The sequence below is a fragment of the Anguilla rostrata genome, chromosome 13 (assembly GCF_018555375.3).
Source record: "Anguilla rostrata isolate EN2019 chromosome 13, ASM1855537v3, whole genome shotgun sequence".
NCBI classification, from domain to species: domain Eukaryota; kingdom Metazoa; phylum Chordata; class Actinopteri; order Anguilliformes; family Anguillidae; genus Anguilla; species Anguilla rostrata.
The window spans coordinates 22,158,409-22,181,548 of NC_057945.1; the positions used below are offsets into that span (position 1 = coordinate 22,158,409).

A 23,140-nucleotide genomic window follows, 5' to 3' on the forward strand; every position below is an offset into this window, starting at 1 on the left:
AATGGATGAGCTCATGAGTTTGCCCCCGTCTCAGCTTCTTCCTTAGTCACAGCCAAACCCCTGACAATGAATAGGACCAACGGACACTTTTTCATTACAGTGCTCAGTGTTAAATGAACCGTGGCAGAGAACATTTTAGTCTGACGGAGTACATTTTATCCCGATTTGACTGCAATGATCTGTTATCACTAAATTAGAAGGGAGATTCACCTTAATTTGACGTAATTGTATTTTAATGACCCCTCCACTGTTTTAAGGTTAAAGAAATCTTTTGTGGTTGTTCAGCTAGCACTATATTAGTTAGCTGGGACTCTCCCAGGCACATGAACCATGTCACTCAGATAGATTTTTCCAGGATGGGAGATATTGCTATAGAATATTAAATATAGAGAACGTTTTAATTGGAATGTTTTGTTTTTTTAACAAAATAGTTGGTTGACAGAACAACCTACCATCAGACATGTATTTTTCAGTGAACACGGAGCATTTTATTCGATAAGACGACTACGACAGAACTCAGCTTCAGTCTGTTTGAGACCCATGGCCATCATCTTATAAGAGCAACAACAATTTAAACAGCACCAATTAAAATAAGCCTGAGTATGGACACAGCATGTGCCACTCAGTAAACAAGCTCACTGTGAACAGACAAGATTAATGAATACATGGCATTTTTATTGACAACCAGGCAGTTGATTAACCTTCGGAGAGTCTGAAGCAATGCATTCACACTTAACATTTACAAGGTCAAAAGGCAATTTTTTGCACATGTATTTATATTCAATAGAGTGAGATGCATTGAATTGTATAAGAAAATACATACATATGTAAATATATGTAAAGCAAGGACAAGTACTGTAAACAGGAATATCACCGCAAAGTAAACTTAAAGGGATAAAATAATCTCCTAGATCAATAACACAGAGCATGTAAAGCTGTGTGATGCTGATCTTTTGTTAGCAAGAAACCCTAGATCACACAATCAAACTGTTTTAAAACAAACAACAAAATGCATTAACCTGGCTTCATTCTTCAGATACCATTAACAAGCCAGTTCGCTAGAACAGCAAAACAGAAGCCTTTAAAGGACAAAGTAAAAAGTGCAGGCCCACAAGCATTCTAGTGTGAGACATACATACTGTACAATGCACAACTGCTTTGCAATAATGATCCTTGAAATGTTTGCAAAAAGTGAAAAATATGGCCACTATGTTGTCGTTTCAAGGTTAATAAACTAACCTTTGAAACAAAGAAGAGTTCTGAGACTGTGAGAGAAAGGATACCAGGCGTCTTAGCAACTGATTCCAGTTTAGTTTAATTACAATATCTCACCTGTTACAAGGTGAAAGGGATGAAGAGTTTGAGTCATTAATCCATGTTGTCAAGCCATTTCTAACCAGCTTTTCAACAGCTTAACTTTCTTCTCTTCCCAATATGTGCACATCAAGACTGCTTCATAAATATATTAAAATAACACTACAGATTTTTTGCTTTAAGTGTAGAAGTGCTCTGGTTGATGTGAAGTTCACGGCATGTAGCAAAAGTGAACTTTACTTTTCCAAGCGATATCAACTTTAGTGCAATGATACACATGCACCACCCTTTTCTTCTCCTTACAAACACGGGGACCAACTCTTACAGCTGCTTTAACCTGTTCTGGAAATAAGCCAAGGTTTGATGTGAAACCATTTGCTTTAACTTGTACACTCACCAAAGCATTCACCAAAGTGCTATATAAAGGACAATATAAAAGACAATAAAGTTTTGCTTCCAGAGGACTCAGACATCACTCTTGTCCATCAACTACTTACTGTACAAGCACACGTACCAACCTGCACTGGCTTTGTTTTCGTGAACATTTTGCCAGGTTGCCTGTTCAGCAACAACCAAAGAAGCTTTGCCAGCCCTTACAGTTCCCACACGGCATTCAAAAGCTAATTATTTCAACAGCAACAAGGAGAAATGCTTCTATTACATACAGCCTTTCTAGGTCAAAACATCTGTCTCTCAGCATTAACTGCTAAATGTTTTTTAGTCTGTCCACCTCCCTTCTTGGCTGACTGTAAAGTGTCGAATCGCCGTGAGGTTTGGCTTCAGAGCGTTCCCCCAGAATGTCTGGATTCACATCAAGCTTTCTGCTCGCATTGCTCAACAGGGCAGGGACAAAATATGCTTCATCACGGAGTCATCGTACATGCATGCAATAGCAGCGGACACGACACCGATATGTCAGAGCCACAGGTCCACAAACCCTGCCCTGGATCACCTGACATGGGAACCCCTTTGACACAAATTCCTCCCTGATGCTGCTCCAACTCAAGCTAGTTAGCGCATTACATCACATGTACAGTACACAAGTACTGTGCAGCTGCTTAAAGGGAAACTACATCACAATGCCAAGTTATTGTATTTAATTAAGCCCCGCACTGCGGGAAGTTTTTTAAAAATCCTCTTTTTTAATGTCTACATGTCTTACTTTTGTCCAGCATTTATAACATGCCTCTTTGACTCAGCCGTCTATGGCCATTACATCGAAAAAGGGCGTGGCTGCCATGGTGAGATGAAATGCATCACATGGGCAGGTTTTCCCATGAAAGGAGATAGAAATCTAGACGGCTGGTATGCTTTGATACCAGTGGGGGGTTTTGTTTGTTTTTTTAATCAAATTATTGGTGGACAGATGAAATTATCTTAAAATATATATTTTTGGGTGAAGTTCTCCTATAATACAACCATTGCAAAAATAAAACATTTGAGACAAACACTCAGTTAATTGATTGTCACAAAAAGCCCACTCCTAGAATCAAATCACATCAGACAATGGATGACAAAAATGTAGGGCAACTACACATACAGTAATTAGTTTGGAACACTAAATTCAACCGGGCTAAATTTACACTTTGCCTTGATATTAATGTGTCATAAAGGCTACCTCTGCACTCGCCAGTGTTGATGGCAGTAATTGTCTTCTCTAATTTTTCATTCATGCCTTATCCTCTCTCTCACACAAGCTATGGGGAGTGGAGGTTTTAAGTGCCGTGGGCCTACGAGCGAATAAACCATTGGGGTGGAGGGTTAGACAGGTCTGGAACGACTGCTACAAGAGCACTGGGTGCTAAGGGACCGACCACACTCCTAGCAGCAGAAGTGATCCTTGTGCCAAGCCAGACCGTCTGCCCCCAGCTGGTAGTCCTCTGTAAAGATGAGCTGCAGGAAAGAGAAAAGAAACATGAAACATGCGGCACAAGGAGGAAGGGGGTTATTAGGATACTAAAATTATTAATACATTTTATTTAAACTAAAATTATTATTTTTAGTTACAAAAAAGTAAAAAGTATTTGCCCCCTTCCTGATTCCCTCTATTATTGCATATATTGCATATTTGTCACACTGAATGGTTTCATATTTTTAGACAAAATGAAATATTAGACAGAAACAGAAAACAGAAAAAACACAAAACAATTTTATTTGACAACTAAAGTTATCAAACACCCATATCACCCATGTGAAAAAGTAATTGCCCCATTAAACGTAACTGGTTGCACCAACTTCAACAGTGATAACTGCAACCAAACGCTTCCTATAATTTGATATGAGTCTTTCACATCACTGTAGGGGAATTTTAGCCCACTCTTCTTTGCAGAAATACTTTAATTCAGACAAACTGGCAGGTTTCCGAGCATTGGCTGCTTGTTTCAGGTCCTGCCAGGGCATTGCTATTGGGTTCAAGTCAGGACATTGACTAGGCCAGTCCAAAAATTTTATTTTGTTTTTTCAACCAATCAGATGTGGACTTGCTTTTGTGTTTTGGATTATTGTCTTGCTGCATAACCCAATTACGCTTCAGCTTCAGCTCACGGACAGATGACTGGACATTCTCCTTAAGACTTTTCTGGTACAAAGCCGAATTCATGGTTTCTTCAACAATGGCAAATCATCCAGGTCCCGAGACAGAAAAGCATCTCCACACCATCACACTACCACCACCATGTTTGACTGCTGGCATGATGTTCTTACTGTGAAATGCTGTATTTGCTTTATGGCAGATATAATGGGACCCATGTCATCACAAAAGTTTCCATTTTCTACCATCAAAATTTCTATTAAATGTTGCCTAAATGTATAATTATTATGGCCCAGTTTTAATTTTCCATTAAAACTGTAGCTTAAATGTGCTGTGCTGCAACTAAAAATAATAACAACAATATCCTGAAGTTGGATTAAACAAAATGCAAACCAGGGAAGATCATAACAATGGCAACGATGCTGTTCACAAAAATAAAATAATAACTGTTGCTCAAACGAAAGAAAAAAATTATAACGCACAAGTGGGGTGAACATATACTGAATTTCAAAAAAAGAATAGGGGAGGGTGGGCAGTATGAACATAATGCAAGCCTATTATTTTGTTTATATATTGTCTATGAGTACTGGTATAACCACAGCTGTACCGATGTAATTGCAGTTGTACGGATATTACTTCAATGATGGAAATTCCCCAGAGGAGAGCAAGAACAAGGAGGCACCCAGATAACAGCAAAAGGAGTAAAGTCAGCCATTAAGAGAAATGTCCCCCATGACAGCGCTGACCGTGGAGACCCTCTCCCCCACAAAAAAGGTCAGTTTGCGACAGATAAATTCTTGTTGTTATGTTGAGAAGGGCGGGCTGTTTCACATACACTGATAACTACATGGAAACTGGTAAATCACCATGGAAATGTTTTGCCTCTCATCAAAATGTACAACAGTCAGACCAAATAAATCTTATTTTTGACAGTTACATAAAAAAGTCACTGTAAACCATGTGAAGCCAGACTTTTATTTAATCAGACTGCACAATGTAAGATAAGATACCCAATAAAAATACCCAATTTTTCACCGTAGGCTGGCTCACTTCAGTCCAGCTCATTTAATCTTGCTTCTACTGCTCTTATTATGCCATGACCTGCTGGTGCCCGGTCTGCTCTGCCTATTCCAGGTGCCAGTGCTGGCCTATTTACCTGAGCTCTGAGCAGAGTGGGCTAGCAGAGTGACTCTGAGGAAATGCATAAAATAAACACATGATGGTGAGGGGAAGTTGGTGCTCTAGGGAGTTTTTCTGTCTCTCTTGGCTTGCTCTTGGGGGCCTTGGCTCAAAGTGATCTACTGAAAAGCCTGATACAAATAAAACTAAACTGAATTGGACTCAGCGTACTGTATCTACAGATAGAGAGAACTTAACATATTTGTTTGTTTTTCTGGGAAAAGCTCAACCTTTCACTCCATAAAGTCCAGGGAATTGTCTCATTGAGGGCAAATATTGGTGCTCAGACTTACATCATGCATTACAAGCCCCGGTTGGAAGAAATTCAATGGAAAAGCAAGCCTGCCATACAGGGGTGACCAGCCTTGGTTACAGCTCGTGTAGGGCCCCTGTAGCCTGGCACTACTAAAGCATTAGTGTTAGACACAACAACCTGGATTCAATCAACATATCCTTACCTTTGACTCATAAATAAATGCAAGTGTTAGATTTTTTCCCTAACCACTTTAGTGTCAAAATGTTCTACTGCATACCATGCTGAGTCCAAGTAACGAAAGGAATTGATTGTTTGATGGCCATCTGTTTGGAACTCCTGAGGCACATTCTATACCATGCCTACTGCATAATAATACACAAACGTAATTTTTATTTCACCTCATCTTTGTTGCTTGACTCATTTTTATACCATTTATGCAATTGGTTGGGCAGCCTACATCCCCACAATTTTGAGTTTACAGATTTTTTTCCTTCCAAATATAATGTATTTTCTTGTGGGGAGGGGATGGGAGGTTCAGGCTTAGTCTTCCCCAGTTTTCCCCATTTGCTTTTCCTGTAAAGTTTTTTCTGAGAGTATCTCTGTATAAAAGCATATTACAAATAAATTGAATTAAACTGCGTTATTTGGACAAGCTCCAGAGGTTTGAGGATGGGATCTGCCCTGCTCACTAGCGCCCCCCCTGGCCCCCTTACCTCATCACAGCCATTGCAGCGGGGTCTCTCGCGTTGGCAGTAGTGCCGGCCGCAGAGCAGGACCCCGTCCTTCCAGAAGTACACCAGGTCCACCAGAGCCTCTCCGCACTCCGCGCACACGAAGCAGGTGGGGTGCCAAAGCCTCTCGTACCCGGCCCGTTCGGCGTACACCACGGGCCCATCCTCGGCCGCCAATTCCCCACAGCGGTCACAACGCTGAGGACACACAGACAGAACAGGTCCCATGTCACACCTCCATCGATCCGTACGCCCAATATGAAAACTCAAAAAATACAAAATACTGACACACCCTCATAGACAAATACACTACAATATATAAATACACCCCAATATACAAACACTCTCCAGCATATGAACACACTCCAAAATACAAACATGTCCTAATATGTGAAGCACAGTTCCCCATCCACTACCCAAAAATACAAAAAATCCCAGCCAGGCTCATCCAATGTGGTCACCAAATCTTCCCCAAATCATTTGACGGGCTTAATAATTCCCTTCCGCTTCACCTCCCTGCTACACCATGGTGGTGGTTGGAGGCAGTCCCCCCTTTGTCAAAACACTAGAGATAAAAACCATTATCTAAATACAATCAATTTCTATTATTACCTAAAATAAAAGAGAATAAAATTATTATTATTTGCTTGTCTCCCTCCTTGTATTTTGAAAGCGATTCCTTAGTGATTTAAGGCCCATTATTTCATTTGTTTCTGTGTTGTCTAGGGCACATGGGAATGCACAGACAGCGGGACGGAGAGGCAAACAGGAAGAAGGACACCCAGCAATGGGCAGTTACATCACTGTGGGTGTGGCTAGCACCATCAGCCAGTGCTGAGCCTGGCTAAAGCTCTGGCAGCTCACGGCCTGTCCCTCATGAGCAGCACTTAAACCCACATCATCAGGGATACGACAGTGAGGCCCAAACTGTGTGCATTCCGCTCGGGATATACAGCAATGAAACGCAGATGTTCTTCAGGCATTAATTATGCTCATATTCCTCCTCCCCCCTCTCTCTCTATCTCTCTCTCTCAATATCTCACTGCTTCTCTCTTTCTCTCACCCTCTCCCTCTCCTGCTCTCTCACCCTGTCCCTCTTTCTCTCCATTTCTCTTTCTCCCTCGCTCCATCTCCCCCCTCTCTCTCTCACTCCCTAGACCCAAATGCACATGGGAAGGAATAATGTAAGTAAAAGAATTGTTAAAACAACAGCACAGGGGTGTGTCAGCCTTCCATGTCCTGACACTTCTATCTGGTTCATCAGTTTGAAAACTCAAAACACGAATTCCAGCAAAGATGCTGAATCAAATCAGCTCAATCAGTACAGCACGTGAAGGCCTTATGATTATTCTTAATCAACAGATCTTAATCAACAGACAGACTTTAAAAAGTCTAACTTTATCTGCAAGAACAATGTTAGTTGATGGATTGTGCACTACCCAGACAATTAAGACATACTGTCTCGAGCAGCAGTGCAGATGCAGACTAAATGAAAGGTTAAATAAGTAATAAAGCTGAGAAAGCATTGCGCTCACAGCTCCACAGTCTGTCTCCCTCCCAGCGGCCTGAAACAGAGAGAGCAAATATTCAGGCCTGCTTGGAGAAACAGAGCCTGCTCTGTGCTCCACCTGAGGTCAGCATGGATGTGATCATGTGACCAGCCCTATTTCCTGCTCCGGCCTCCAATGTAAACACCCACCGTGCACGGCCCCGCCCTTCCCACCGATGGAGGGGAGCACAGCTTGGTGCAGCTCCCGCTCCTCTGCAATGGCCGCTGGTCAGTACTAGCTAGGGTCACCAGCAGGCCTGTATCAGCCAGGTCATCCTGTGCTTCATCCGAAAGTAGCTTTCCTTTTCACCAGTATTACCTTAACTGAGTCCTACCGGCCAGAAATGAATGAACACGGCACACACTGAAAAACGAAGCAGTTTCCCATGGACTGCTCTTACGAGCAGTGTTCAGACACACGGGTTGTGACACACTAAAACTATCTGAGATGAGTCTGCAGTCATCAGAACTATCTAAGGTGGGTCTTTGTGCTCATTGTTTATTCTCGAACCCCAGCATAGCTTTTGCTGAGTTTCTGAGATTTGCTGAGCACCTGACAGGCCCTGAATCCATGCTGTTACCGAGCCCTGATATTGTAAATGAGGACACAGGAGGCACAAACTCTGCAGGGCAGCCAAATTTCTGATATTCTCCAGGGGGTCCAGGCAGGAAGGAGGTATGCCTGAGACCCATCCCTCTGCTGGAAAAGTCCAGGAGATGGACATCCCCATTTGTAACCTGGCTCCTCTGTCATAGTTTACAGCTCAATAAACATGTTGCCCCAAAGCAACTGAAGACCTGTTCTCATTCCAGCTCGTAAATCTCCCCCGATTTTTATCACTGTCCTACAGGCACTTACGAGTATGTAAAGACATGCCGTTCATTTAATTCTTTCCCATTATGGGTCTTGCTTGAAAGCCAAGTCTTCAGATATGACCTACACACACACGCACACCCTGTACACACACACACAATCTGCACACACACACACTTGACCTACACACACACACACATCCTGTACACACACACACAATCTGCACACACACACACCCTGTACACACACATGACCTGCACACACACACACATAAGCACACCCTGTACACATACATTATCTGCACGCACGCACACCCTGTACAAACACAACCTGCACGCACACACACACACACGCACACCCTGTACACACACATTATTTTCACACGTACACACGCTGTACACACACAACCTGCACACATGATCTGCACACACACACACATTGTACACACACGCACACACCCTGTACACACACAACCTGAACACAAACACACACACTCCCCGTACACACACATGATCTCCACACAGACACACCCTGTACACACAATACCTGCACAGAAACACAAGCAGGATCTGCACACACAAACACATGCACACACATACACTGCACACACACATGATCGGCACACACACACACACCCTGTACACACACATGATCTGCACACACATACCCAGTACAGACATGACCTGCACACACACAAACACACACACACACACACATACACACAATAGTTTCTAAACACACTACTCAGAACAGGTACTGGGATGCATCACAATATTCCATATTTCAAGCTAAGCCGGTTCTAGATTCTTAATAATAGAAGCAACTGAAGCACTCCAATTCACCCTCTTTCCAGCCTCTTTGTTTAAAGTGCCTGTAGGCTTGTGAAGCTGAAGCCGGGCGGTTTGTTTTTACAGCCATAGTCATTAGTTGGAAGCCGTTTCCCTTCGCCCAACAGTCAAGCTTTTTTTCATCATTATGCCAGCTTCAAACAAATTTAAAGAGCCGTCCACAGATGTTTGGCTGAACCACTGATAAGCAGTGATGTATAATTAGTGGTTTGGAAGTTCAGGAATTGAACTTCAAAAATGTCTGAGAAACGTTTGAGATCAAGTCGGGCAGGCTGAGGTTTACCCAAACACATCTAAGGCAAAAAGAGGCCAATTCCATGCTGCACTCCCAAACCCAACAGGACCCCCCGTACCTCTGCTTCCATTACAAATGCAACGTTTCAAGTTTCCACATTCCAAAAACAACACACCGAGTACATGCCCTTAAGGTACAAACTAGAACGTGCTTATTTATTTGAGGGTCTACGTTGTTCCTTATTGATGAACTGTCAGACAAAGGTCTTGTTGTACTGTAATTAAAGCTAATGGTCTTGTGGGTTTTTACTGCTTTTCTGTATCTGTGTACCAAACACACAGTTCTGCTGGCATATGGAAATGGACTGAGATGAACTGATAAACAGGCAGAACCCAACCCAACATTGAATCCTTCATAACCAAATGTTCTGAAATATTTACCCAGAATAAAAACAATTTGTAAAATTGTGCACTGTCTGAGTACACGTATGTGTATGTATGCACCTGTTTGTGTATGGCTGTGTGTGCATATTTTTTGCATGTGTATTTGTTTGTGCGTATATATACATGTACACTTGTCTGTGTGTGTGTATGTTTACATGGGTGTGTAATGTGCATGCACAGTCAGGCAGTGATCTGAGCATTGACTCACATATTGGCTCTTCTTGCTGCAGTCTCCCAGGGTGCCATTGGCCGTAGGGCGGGACTCCTGCTGCTCCTGAGAGCTCTTTCCATTCTTCTGCTTTGCCCCTTCATCCTTAGGCCCCGCCTCCCCAGGAAGAGCCACTTCCCCCACACCCAGCACTTCCTGCTTGTAGCTCTGGACAAACAGGGTCATGGCCTTGGCCTCTGCCTCTGACAGCGTGTGGCACTGGGCGGGGTCATGATCATACACAGGAAGCTGTCTCATCAGCTGCCTGCGCCGGTACAGGGCCCCCTCAGTGCCCGTCACCGGCCTCTTCTCCTCCGGCAGCAGCTCCATGTACAGGATGGCCTGGACAACAATCACACACACATACACACATGCACACATGCACGCATACACACACACACACACACACACACACACCCACGCACACACATGCATGCACATACATACACGCACACACAAGCGTGCACACACGCACGCACACGCACGCATGCACACACATACACACACGCATGCACACACGCACGCACGCACACACACACGAACATACAAACAAGCACAAATGCACACAAGCACCCACATGCACACACACAAACACAAAAACATGCACAAAAGGAACAAATCATCAACATCATAATTTGAAAGTTTTCCATAAACCCATCCTCCTAGTAAATCCTCTCTCCCTTGGCCCCAAGTCTAAGACCCAGGAGAGAGATAAGAGCTGTCTGTTGCAATCTGAGAGCAAGAGCCACGAGAAGCACCCTGATTTGTGGCCCTTCCCCTCAACTGTTGTTCAGTTCTGCTCTTAAGTTAACTTATAAAACACTTTTTCGTTCAGACTCCCCCTCAACCCTCCCCACCTCAAAAATCTGAAACTTCCTTTCTCTAGCTACTACAACTTGAGATCTGCCAAATACATTCTCTTCCAAAAGCTAATACACTCGTTCAATCACAGTTCATTCCAGTTTCCTAGACCTACTGAAATAAACTGCAAGAACTAAAACTTAACCAGGTATATCCCCAGAGTCCGAGTCCTTTTGAGCTGCTTTGCAGCTTTAGTATGTACCATGGGTAGTGCATTGTAGATAGCATAGAGTACTTTAGCTACCTGTTTGTTTGATTATATTGAGTCAGAATTTCAATCAAATTGTTTTCTGTATTCTCACAGAAACTGCACTGCGTTGCTGTTTTTAAATCCTGTTAAATGGCTTGAAAATATATTTGCCTGATTGCAAGAGACAGAGAGGGACAGCCACAGGCAAACACCGCATATGGAATATCAGCAGAACAGTCACATAAGAACAGCCACAGAAGAGCCACAGAGAAAAACCACAACCAATCTGCCACAGAAAATTCTGGGAGTGACACGTAAGTACTGCTTGTTCTGCCTAAATTCTGCCTTGCAGGCATTTCTCTCTGACTTGTTATTTTCGTTTTAACCAGAAATATTCTTCTGGGTGCAACTGCTGTGGATGCAATCGCCCGGCCAAAGTCCTCTAAGAACCATTACAGTGATAGAAATCTATGGAAAATACAGCCACAGATACAGGCTTATTTTTCCTTCAAATTAAAACAAATGTAAATCACTATTTTCTGGGATTCTGCTTAGATTCCTTAGACAGATCAGGTACTCTTCCTGACTTCAAGTATATTTAACTTTTTACAAGCCACTACAGAAACAGAAATGTGCATGGCTGAGACATATATATGTATAAAAAAAACAAACAAACAGGGCAGCCATTCATGCAGTTCACCAGCTCCAAGTCCAGCTCCTTTCCAAGTGGTATAATTAGTTACCCACGCAGACACACCGCAACACTAGCTCACTGTTGAACTCTCTTTATGAGTCATTTCCCAGCCATTATATGACAAATAAAACCATAAACATCTTGGCAGTCCAATGCTCTAGACTAGAGAACACTCGGGGGTTGCAGTGGCCTGGAAGCAGTAGAGGGGCCAAGGGGCTGCTGCCCCCAAATCCAAGAATCTGCTAGCAAGATGTAAGAGGAGCCAGATCTATTCAAAATCAACCCACCTCCACCCTCACCCCTACTCCCAAACAATCAGACAGTAGAAAGACAGAACAAGATCTTTGGACCTTCTAACAAACACACAATGTGCAGGTAGACAGAAAGATTTTATCGATGCAACCCTGTAGGCATAGGCAGCAGTTTCATACTGTAAAAAGAAAAGTATAGACCAAGCTGAAGACACCGAAGATCTAGGGCTTTCCACAATAGATACTGGGGGAATCATAAGGATATGTGAAAGATTTAGATGAATTACTATCCAATTATGTGTCATGCATCGCATTCTCTGTACTGAACCAGTGAAAAGACAAACAGAAACCTTCCATTTGAACCCATACAGCACACAGAGATGGAAACCCCAGGTTCAGGAAGTAAACATCCTCCCCAGTGTATTGTTCCAATCACCAGGATGTGCTAATTAGCACAGTTCTTCCTAGTCTTCCTAATTCAGGAGGTAGAATTATTTAGTGAAATCAGAGTTCATGGGTGGAAGAACCACATGGCAGGACTTTCTGACCCCTGAACTTTCCACCTCTGAAAGCACACACAGGAATGAGTGAGGTCTGCAGCATTATTGCTCAATCAGCACCAAGTCAAACACTCAGCAGCCAGCCCCCAAAAACAAATAAGCATGCATGAATAAAGTCTCCTGGGCAGCGACACAAATAGGTCTGTTTTTCTTGTAAGCACATTGAAGACAGGCTGTGAGTTTGAATAATCCCACCACAGCGAACCCCAGTATTGCCACCGGTCCTCCTATGGCAAGCACTCTGATTGGTTTGGCCTGGGAAGCTGAAACCCCATTGGCCACATCCTAGACCACAGCCATTGGCTGTTTACTCCTCTGCATGGCTCTGTGAAGCGCTGCGGTGTTCTTGCTCCTGAACCACAAATATTTATGAGCCTGTAAAAAGAAACACATCTATGGGGCTGCCCCATTGGAGTGCCCCTCAGAGCACACATGCAGTAAAGGGGTATGCTAAATGACTTAGCCATACAATGCACTCACTGTGAGGTAAGGGGAGCACACATGCAGTAAAGGGGTATGCTAAATGACTTAGCCATACAATGCACTCACTGTGAGGTAAGGGGAGCACACATGCAGTAAAGGGGTATGCTAAATGACTTAGCCATACAATGCACTCACTGTGAGGTAAGGGGAGCACACATGCAGTAAAGGGGTATGCTAAATGACTTAGCCATACAATGCACTCACTGTGAGGTAAGGGGAGCACACATGCAGTAAGGTATGCTTTAATGACTTAGCCATACAATGCACTCACTGTGAGGTAAGGACACACATGCAGTAAAGGGGTATGCTAAATGACTTAGCCATACAATGCACTCACTGTGAGGTAAGGGAGCACACATGCAGTAAAGGGGTATGCCAAATGACTTAGCCATACAATGCACTCACTGTGAGGTAGGGGAGCACACATGCAGTAAAGGGTATGCTAAATGACTTAGCATACAATGCACCCCACTGTGAGGCAAGGAGCACACATGCAGTAAAGGGGTATGCTAAATGACTTAGCCATACAATGCACTCACTGTGAGGTAAGGGGAGCACACATGCAGTAAAGGGGTATGCTAAATGACTTAGCCATACAATGCACTCACTGTGAGGTAAGGGGAGCACACATGCAGTAAAAGGGTATGCTAAACGACTTAGCCATACAATGCACTCACTGCACTGGTAAGGGGGATCAAAGATATGTATTATGGCTTACTGTCATCAAACAGCAAGATGGGTGGACTAAACACACCCTTAGGTCAGACTACCTTTGAGTGTGCAAGGACAGAGCATGTGCCTGAGAGAAAGAAAGCGAAAGCTATCAGCCAGGGATTTGTGTGATATACTATATTTACATGATATACTGCAATTTTGGGATTCTGGAGGGTCTGCTGGTTTTCATTGCTGCTCAGCACATAATTGATTCACTAAAGCAGTTGATTTTATAGTAAACTCACCTCGCTCAGCTCAGGCCTTAGATTTTTTAAAATGTGTTTCCCTGTTTCTCCCCCATTTCGACTGCCCAGGTATATTTATACATCAGAGTCGAAGGAAGACGCTTTGGGCCTTTTTTACTAAGACCTATAGCATGTGAAAATCCTGTTAGCACACATACAAATAATAACATGGCCAATGATTGGTCACAGTATTCCTTTTGCAATCTAATCATTAGTTGTGTTATTAATTTTTCATGTGCTGAAAGGTTTTGCACATGCTAAAGGTATTGGTAAATCATTGGTAAATGTGCAGCTTAACAGGCAGATGTGCAGGTGCCTCAATGACCAGCAGGGGTCACCGGTGTGCGACGAGACCCCATTGTCCCAAATGTCCCTGGGCAGCAGCAGCCCCCCCGCCCCCTTTTAGGCCACCCTGCAGCTCCCCAGTACCAGGGTTGAGAACCTCTGTAATACCTCTCCCTCTGACACATAATTATAGGTGTGCTGCCTGACTGAAAAATAGCCCTGAGGTACAGGTTTATTTAGAGACCTCTGTCCCGATCCAACGGGATTAGAATTCTGAGCAAGAATAGGACCGGGCTCTGCCAAGCGTGTGACAAGATGAAAGGTCAACATTATTCCCTGCTTACGCCCTCAGGGACATTTCTCTCCTGTCAGAGCCACAGCCTAGCACCTCGTTCCACCAGCCAACCTTCCTGCCAGCCAAGAGCTCAGTCTATATCACACAACATTCACTTTTAGCTCCATACATTTCAATGGTAACTACCACTCAGATAAGCATTTATAAACACTCATGTGGGGGTAGCAGTGGAGCAGTGGAGAGAAATAGGCCCGTAACCCAGAGGTTGCGGGATCAATTATTATTATTATTATTATTATTATTATAATAATGAAATCTCACCAGTTTCTGTGTGAGTCCAGGTGGGGCCCAGTCGTAGGTGATGGTGTTGAAGGTGGGGTCTTTGCGAGAGACCACGGGATTGGTGATGATCATGCGGTTGCGTTTGTAGACGCGGAGACCGTCGCCGCCCTTCACTTTGGTGGTCAGGTGTGCGTAGCGCGAGTCAGCCAGCAGGCGGCCCATCTTGCGGTCGTCCTCCACGTCCGAACTTGGTCCGTGGTCCTCCTGGCTACACTTGCACAGGACACAGGCTTTCCTGGCAGGGTCAGAACAGCGACGCAAAGCAAAATTTCAGTTTGGCCAATTCAGGAACTTATCAATTGAAAAACCACAGAAGATGGAACATTATGGTAATTTTTTCCATTCATAAATTGAAGTTCAATTAATTTGCTGAACTGACTTCATTTAAATTGAATTTACCCCAATCCAGATACACACAGAACAAATGTGAACAAACCAACAACTGTGATGTCTGTTACAGTTTACAACTTGCTGAACAGCAGCGAATCACAACACAAACCGGTGCCCGACCTTGTCTGCTCGGCATGAAAAGAGTAACGTCCTGACACCTGACTAACAGCCAGACAGCCAGCCTGAGAACAGCTGGCCAGGCAGGGCCTATGAGCCACGCGTCCCTCGGACGGGGGAGGACACGGTCACCTGCACCTCCACACAGGTAAGCTCACGGGACAGTGGCCATGGCAGTGTGGGTCACCGTGATCCACCATTCCAACACAATCTTATTTTCATAATTCTCCCTCAAAAATCTGCAGCGTCTGATCACGTTTACCAGCCGTGCTCACTGCTGCAACCTCCACTTTAAAGCACAGATAAGAACTGGGCTCACCTCCAAAGCCTGCATTGCCAAGCTGCTGGACCTGTACGGCTGTTTCATTCTTAATCTTTGCCCTTTATACCTATCCTACATAGGTGGGATACTAGCTTTGGATCTTAATTTTAATAAGGGATGTGACCTTTCTTCACAGCACACTCTTCAGTGGAGATGACTATATTGCACCTGATACTAACATTATTCTTTTTGGTTTTCTGGAGCCATAGCCCCTGCTCAGCATACCGTTTATAATTCTATCAATTTTCACAGTTAAATATTTTCTGAAGCTATTCAGGGATAAGAACCTGGCAAAGGAAGTGCCCGATTGTGGAATCGAACCTGCAATCTCTCAAAACAAGCCCATTTCCCTAACTTTCATGCTACATCCCCGGCCAATTTTAGACACGAGACTGCCTGTGATAAGAGGCAATTAAAGAGGTGTCTTTTCCTGAGCAATTTCCAGGGTTTCATTTCCACTGAGGACCATAATGATGTGATGTCTGTACGTCTGACTCACTGTGCTTCAAAGGGTAGGGTTCCATCAGTACTGTGCTCCACATTCCATAAATTACACGTTTGCATCGATAACCTTTTCATCTAGTGTATTTAGCATCTGACCTAGTTATCTGACTTGCGGGTGAATGTCTTGTTTGGAGGGAGGACAACAGTTAAATATTTCAGAGTTGCCTTCAGTTTGCCATAATAATATAGCAATCACAGTGGAAAAATGCATGCATTTGGAGAAACAGGCATAGGCCGGATTAATTCTTAGAAAAGTAATGATGGGAATTGATGGGATAGTCTTACTTGGGTTATTAAATGCTCATGAAAGGATATTCCTATATCCTCATACATTATCATCAATCATTTATTTTTCCAAGCTAGCAAAAACGCTGGCTGGACACCAACAGAGCCCGACACAATAGCTGGCGACGGGCACTGGCAGATCGCGCGCAACATTCCGCAAACATCAGGGGAAGACGAGGAGGACGAGGAGGAAGGGGCGGATGACTTACTGCTCTGCTTTTAAAAAGAAGGGAGAATAAATTACCTCCAGGAATGTGGCTGGAATCCAGAGCAGATCCCTTTACATGTCAGACACGCCGCGCCCCTTCCCACTGGCTGCTGCCCCACCGACATCTGGAAATAAAAAAAGAGAGAGAGACGGGGGAGAAAAGAGGGGGACAGAGGAACGTTTAGAGAGCATTCAGAGAACGTTCACATAGCCTTCAGAGAACATTCAGAAACTCTTCAGAGAGATTTCGGGGACGTTCACAGAACATCTGGAGAATATTCAGAGAGCCTTGAGAGAACATTGAGAGAACGTTCCGGAGGCTGTGGGAGAGGGGTCTTCCTGACTGGGGGTACAGGCCGGGGGACATGCAGACGCTTGGTGTCCTACCAGTGAGTCATGTACAGCCAGGCACAGGTGTACACAGGCTGACACAGGCACACTCATACATCTGGGAACACAGACGCACGCACAGTCATATGCTGGGGGACTGACTCACAGCTGCACTCATAGACACACACACTCACACATACACACACACACAAACACATGCGCACACACAGAAAAACACACACACACACACACACAGACAAACACACGCAAGGGTAACGGAGCAGAGCACGGTATCAGTTCACGTTAGTACAGAACTCTCCCCGTATCAGCGATGATGTCACGGTCTAGCTTCTGCCAGCATTGGCTTCAGTTTCTCAGCACCCAGCGTCCCATGAGGCTGGCTGGAGCTCCCGCCCACACACTCACTCCAGGTGCTGGAGAGCGACGCTAAGTCACAGTGATTTAGAACCGCCCTCGCAAGCAGAAAAACACACGCACACCATCCAGCAATCGCAACCACCCTCCAGTCCTCGGCCACGGCGCTGAGCGCCCAGCCCCTTAATGCTTTCCCTCGAGTCTAAACAACAAACTCATGAATGGGCGCTCCGGCGAAGCTCCCTCTGACAAATGGGAGCCTTCACTCTGTTTATTTTGACGTAGGACTCGCGCCAGCAGTTCCCCTTCGTCAAGGCTTGGAGGAGCTCTCCTCAGCGGAGAGAGAGGGCTCACAGAAAACACACAGGAGGGCGTCTAGCCCCTTCTCCTGTTAAATACTCAGGCAACCGAGAGTTACACATCAGCCTGTGTGTGTGTGTGTGTGTGTGTGTGTGTGCGTGAGAAAGAGCTCTGCTTTCTACACATGCATCTACAGCAGGGATTTTCAACCTTTTCTGCATCATGGACCCCCACCCAGGCATGGACCCCCACCCCCCTCATCAAAAGTTTTAAATGGCTGTATTTTATTGAGAAATATTTCCCCAAATCTATACATAGTCATTTTTAAATGCATACTATATAGCCTATATTGGCAGGAGGTATAGCCTTGCTGTGGCCCTGTGTTTACAATCAAAGATGCCTCCTTCTCTGTCCTCAACCCCACACACTCACCACTATTTTTATATTTTATACTGTATCTGTTTATACCGTTTTTATTTTAATGTCTCGGTTTTTAGATAGCTTTTTCTTGATGGCGACAGCTATTTCAAGGTTGACTCTGGTTTTTCAAAGAGCCCTGTCGGCTTGTCATTTCACTTCGCTGTACTTGTGCTTCATCACCTCCACGAATGCAGTAGCTAGCTAGCTACAAACACTGAAACCTGATCCCGCTCCACAGGGTCTGTAGCCATACCCACCCCTCCCCACACAGAAACGATCATCACACCCAAACACATCTTAGAAGAAGAAATACAAGCAGAGGAGTCACACTTTGGAAAATGTGAGAAAAACAGCGATTGGCAGTGCATCATAGTTAGACTGAGCATGGTTATTTTACAATATTTTCAAGGTAAATATCCTGCATAGTAAGCCTTTAACAGCTTTCTGATATAGGCTCAAATTAGCACCTACCATGGCACTTAACATTATGCTGTAGGTTTGCGCAATACCTACTTCTATTGGTTGTGGTTCTCTGCTCTTTGCCAAAAACTGTGTATACTTTTGTAAGCTGCTCTGAATAACTGCAGCTTCTAAATGTAATATAACGTTGTGTATAAATTATGCTTAAACTCAATGCAAAATAAGGAATTCTGCGGCCCTCCTCTTCCTCGCCCCAGCTCACGGGGCTGGGCATCATGCCGAACAAACAGCAGAGGCACAGCGAGCCAGCCCCGGTGCGGGGGGCGAAACCAAAGCGCACACACAAGGGAGGACGTGTCCCAGAAGTGGTGAAAGGTGAGGGGGGAAAATGACACTGCCAAACAGAGGACAAACACAAGCACAACACGGAGCAGCCATGGCGGTAAATCCCTCCGTAATCCGCTCCCAGTGACAGGCCAAGCTGCCGCGGGGCCGCTGGCATTACCGCTGGGCAGGGCAGACCCGCCGGGAGGTGCGGTATGTGGCGAGTGAGCGTCACCCGCTCAGGCAGCACTAACCTGTCCAACAGAAAATCTGAGTAGGTTTAACACAGAACGTTTCACTGCGTAGGGTTTAAACAGGGTAGAAACCCTTGTTTTTACCTCCAACACAGATGTTTATCTGCCCGCCTGTGACAAACGTATCTAGAAAAGTAATGCCCAGATTGCCATGAAATTTGCCATGGATATTCATGTTCTCAATAGGAAGAGACCTCTTGATTTCGGTGACCCCATGACCTTTCCTTGAGTGCCACCCTCAGGTCAAACTTACAATTCATGCAAGGAGAGATTGTTGTGCCTTGGTGAAGGTCCGCACTCTAGTGAGTGTATTCTTTCTGGTTTTAAATATTAAATTAGTTACTTAGTTGAATAGGGTGTCTTAGTGCTGGGCTAAAACAAAAACTTGCACCAACACCATTCATTTTTGCATGAGATTGGATGACCCTGCTTTAGGCAATTAGTCAGTAAGTCATGATTCGGCCATCAAGGTTTCTCCCGCCAAATCATGCAACAGCGACCTTTCTGGTCAATTTGGTACCAATGAAACCTTTGGGAAAACTGAACCACAGAAATATATCATAAAAACAGTCTGATAAATATATTTCACATATATTATATGTGCTTATTTATATATTGAAATATCTGAAAGGAGACTTAATTTTTATATTTGCCCATATAATTGTGAAGCACCGCACCAACTTTTCTGATCTTGATGGAATTCATCATGGAATATTCCGTTTCGGAAAAGTCAGGTGCAGAGTCTTCTGGAGCAAACGGCTGAGCAGCGCAGCAGGAGTGGACCTCAGAGAGATAAAGAAGAACCCCCTGGAACTGACAGAGGAAGCCGGAGGAGTGGGACAGGCTTACAGTGGCAATTGTGTGTTCTAAATTGGTGATGAAATTATCTTTTTAATGGCTAATAAGGAATACAATCTACAGCTAGACTCTATAAAGACAAAATAGTAGCTGAAATGAGGGGCATGAAAAAGCTGGAGAAAAGTATTTCCCATTAACATGGTCGGTGACCAAATGCAACATAAGAATTACAAGCTTTGGTGGGAAAGTGAACTAGCAAGTGTGCAAGAGTTTGTTGGCAGTCTCAATGACTGTGTTGGTAGACTGAAAGCAGCCTGAAACCACAAGAGATGTCTGACATCAGAATCCAGAGATATCAAGAGCAGCAATGTTGACACTGAAAACATGGCACAAAACAGACTGTATGACCAGTGAGAGGAAACCTGAGATCATTAATCTTTAAGTTTAAGGCTGCTTCTACTTCCCTACAGAGGAGAAGACTGTGCCTTGGCATTAATGGGGGGAGGGGGAGTTGCCGTCGTGTATCGGATGGGAAATCGCCAACGCAGATCGGGGGCAAAGTAACCAATTGGCTGGCTGCAAGCAGAGGTACAATAAGTTTCAGGGTTGAGGAAGTAGCTTTTATACAGGATGGGAAGGCCAAGGGTCAGTTTCTATAGGATGGTTCTATTGATTGTACATGTAGTCTCCTAGCAGTTCTTCAGTGCATCCCACCATGACTCCAGGAAAGGCTAATATTGCAGCACAAAATGACAACTTTAGTATGGATAATTTGGCATGACTCATACAATAAGGCTACATTTTTTGCATTGTCTGCTTGCAATGATTGGTAATTGTTCAAAAGGTCATTACCAGGCCAGGTCAAGATGCCAACAGAATTTAGGTTAGAAAAACAGGCCATATATCCCACAAACAAAGATTCCATTAAAATCACAAAAGGCTCTCTTCATATTACAAACATCTCACTGGATGAAACTGGCGGTTAATCTAAAAGACTTTCAGGGGGCACTGAAACACTAGTACTCAGTGGGACACAGATCTTTAAGCACAGTTAATTATTTTATTTCTGCCCCCTTTCTCCTTTCGACCATTGCAAAAGAAGAAACTGAGAAATATTTGTGCGCGCGCGCGTGTGCGTGCGTAGGGGTGGGGGGTGTTACTGAAATGTAGGAAAGTATTTTAATGGGCCTGCCAAGTCAGAGTCTGCGGTGCGGCCGGAAGCGCAGCTGAACTGTAGCCGGCAAAAACACGGCCACACCGGGAGCGCATTCTTGGCCAGAATCCCCTTGCAGCGCAACAAAGTGTTAATTCACGATAATGCCCAGGAGTGGCCTGCTCATTTCTGATAAGACATATGCGCGTTTTCCACTGTTCTCGTTCAGACTTTGTCCTGGGCGCACAGGTAATCGCACAACACCGTAACGCATACTCACAATCGCTGGCATTCAATGTGTTTCTTTCTCTTCTGACATTTGAACCAGTGGTGGACGGTGGCTAGGTCAACTGTTTAAACAGGTACACACATGAAAATACTCATAGCACAATAAAATCGGCTACTAAGGTAGATCATAAGGGCACATGGCTTCATGGTAAATTTCAAGCATCAAGAAATTAAATTTGCAGATCAAAGAAATGTCTGACTTTTTAAATGAGCCTCGGCAAATAATTATTCAATAGTTCATACGCGAACAAAGAATGCCTATTCTGTGCCTATTAAAACTGTGTAAGGCTATTGGGACAATAAAGACTATTCGATCTTACTCGAATAAGATTTGTGACCTCCCTGAATTTTTTTATAACTAAACTATTTAAACTATTACTTTACAGAGCTCTGATTAATTATTTTTCAGGAAAATAATTGCGGGTTATTTAAAAGCTGTATTTGTCCGTCAATAGTTTTTGGTACGCCAGTGATAGTTCTCTGGCTGATAAAGCGCAATTTTAGTTCGTGGGGTTAAAACCAGTGCTGGCTGCATGCATTCGATTATTTCCATGCTTCCAATTAAAAATACTTATTTCTTCCACCGTGTTATTCTAATCAATGAACACTGTAAAATGAAGTCAAATCCGTTCGTACAGCAGTTAGCTTTACAGTAATTCTGCAAACCGCTTTCGAGAATGGCATGTCACTTGTGTTACCTGCGGGGAGGCGTTCTGCATAGACGGCACATTGCCGTTTTTACTTACCTTCTGCATCCCCGTGCTAAGATCCATTGCAGGTTAGTTCCGTTATTTACACAGTCGGGCGATATGGTCACGATCCAAGCTTACTTCAGTCTGCTCACTGTTGGTATCTTGTTGGTAGTAGTGCAGAGAAAGCGTTTGACAAAGACTGTTTTAAAGCTCAAGTCGGGTGGGAATCCCTGAAAAACTTTTCCAACCAATTACAATATGCCTAAAGAAATCGTCTACCCAATAGAATCGCTTTTTTTCTAGCTAGTTTTTTTCCCCCCACAAATCTGGAACACCCAACCTCCCGGAAAAAAGCATTACATCACCAGTGGGTAAGCGATAGAAGACTGGAAGAATGCGATGTTCACATATTTTGTAATTTTTACTCACTGATCTAAAGGAAGATGTTTCCGGTAGTTTTTTTTTTTTTTTTACGAGTGCCTTATTAGGTTTGTCTAGGTTTCGGAATGTATGAATTGCACCGCTTGCCATTGACAAAATATGCGTGCAGCGAACTTCCCCATGATGATTCACCTTCATTTTACGTTTTACCAAAGAAAGTGTGCTTACGTTGTTTATTACTCAGTGTTCCTGTTTATAAACAATTTCAGTTTATTATTCATTTAGATACTCTGACGAATACTCATCACTGCGTGGGCAAACCGTACATTCACTCTACGTCTTTAAATAGCAGTTTAATGAGACTGCAATTTTTTTAAACAAAATAAATATTTATAAATCAGTATGCTATTTCTGTGGAGAGAACATGTAGTGCACCCCTGGTTGTTCGTATGATCGATAGCTAGAATACAGAACAGGACGGGTAAAGTTTGGTTCCAGTTACTTTGGCAAGTGTTGTGTCAGTGGTGACGATATCTTTAACTAAGCACTCCC

The 23,140-nt window shown here is 43.9% G+C and overlaps 1 protein-coding gene across 1 annotated transcript; it reads right to left on the reverse strand.

Annotated features, from left to right (window-relative positions):
* Window positions 1-654: 654 nt before the first annotated feature.
* On the reverse strand, window positions 655-22,919 carry lmcd1 (LIM and cysteine-rich domains 1). Its single transcript, XM_064305007.1, has 6 exons — window positions 22,262-22,919; window positions 16,890-16,978; window positions 15,007-15,262; window positions 10,108-10,449; window positions 5,993-6,208; window positions 655-3,207 (listed from the first exon to the last, which is right to left on the reverse strand). The coding sequence occupies exons 1-6, from the start codon at window positions 22,286-22,288 to the stop codon at window positions 3,136-3,138; spliced, it is 1,002 nt and encodes a 333-aa protein (XP_064161077.1). The 5' UTR covers window positions 22,289-22,919; the 3' UTR covers window positions 655-3,135.
* Window positions 22,920-23,140: the final 221 nt, after the last annotated feature.

Bases quoted from the DNA above. Each gene is read 5' to 3' on its own strand.
- lmcd1 (XM_064305007.1), bottom strand. From the start codon at position 22,288: ATGGATCTTAGCACGGGGATGCAGAAG. The intron at 15,263-16,889 runs GTAATTTATTCT...TGACCCTGCCAG, and splicing joins TTCCAGCCACATTCCTGGAG to GAAAGCCTGTGTCCTGTGCA. The intron at 10,450-15,006 runs GTGAGATTTCAT...ATTGTTGTCCAG, and splicing joins CTGGACTCACACAGAAACTG to GCCATCCTGTACATGGAGCT.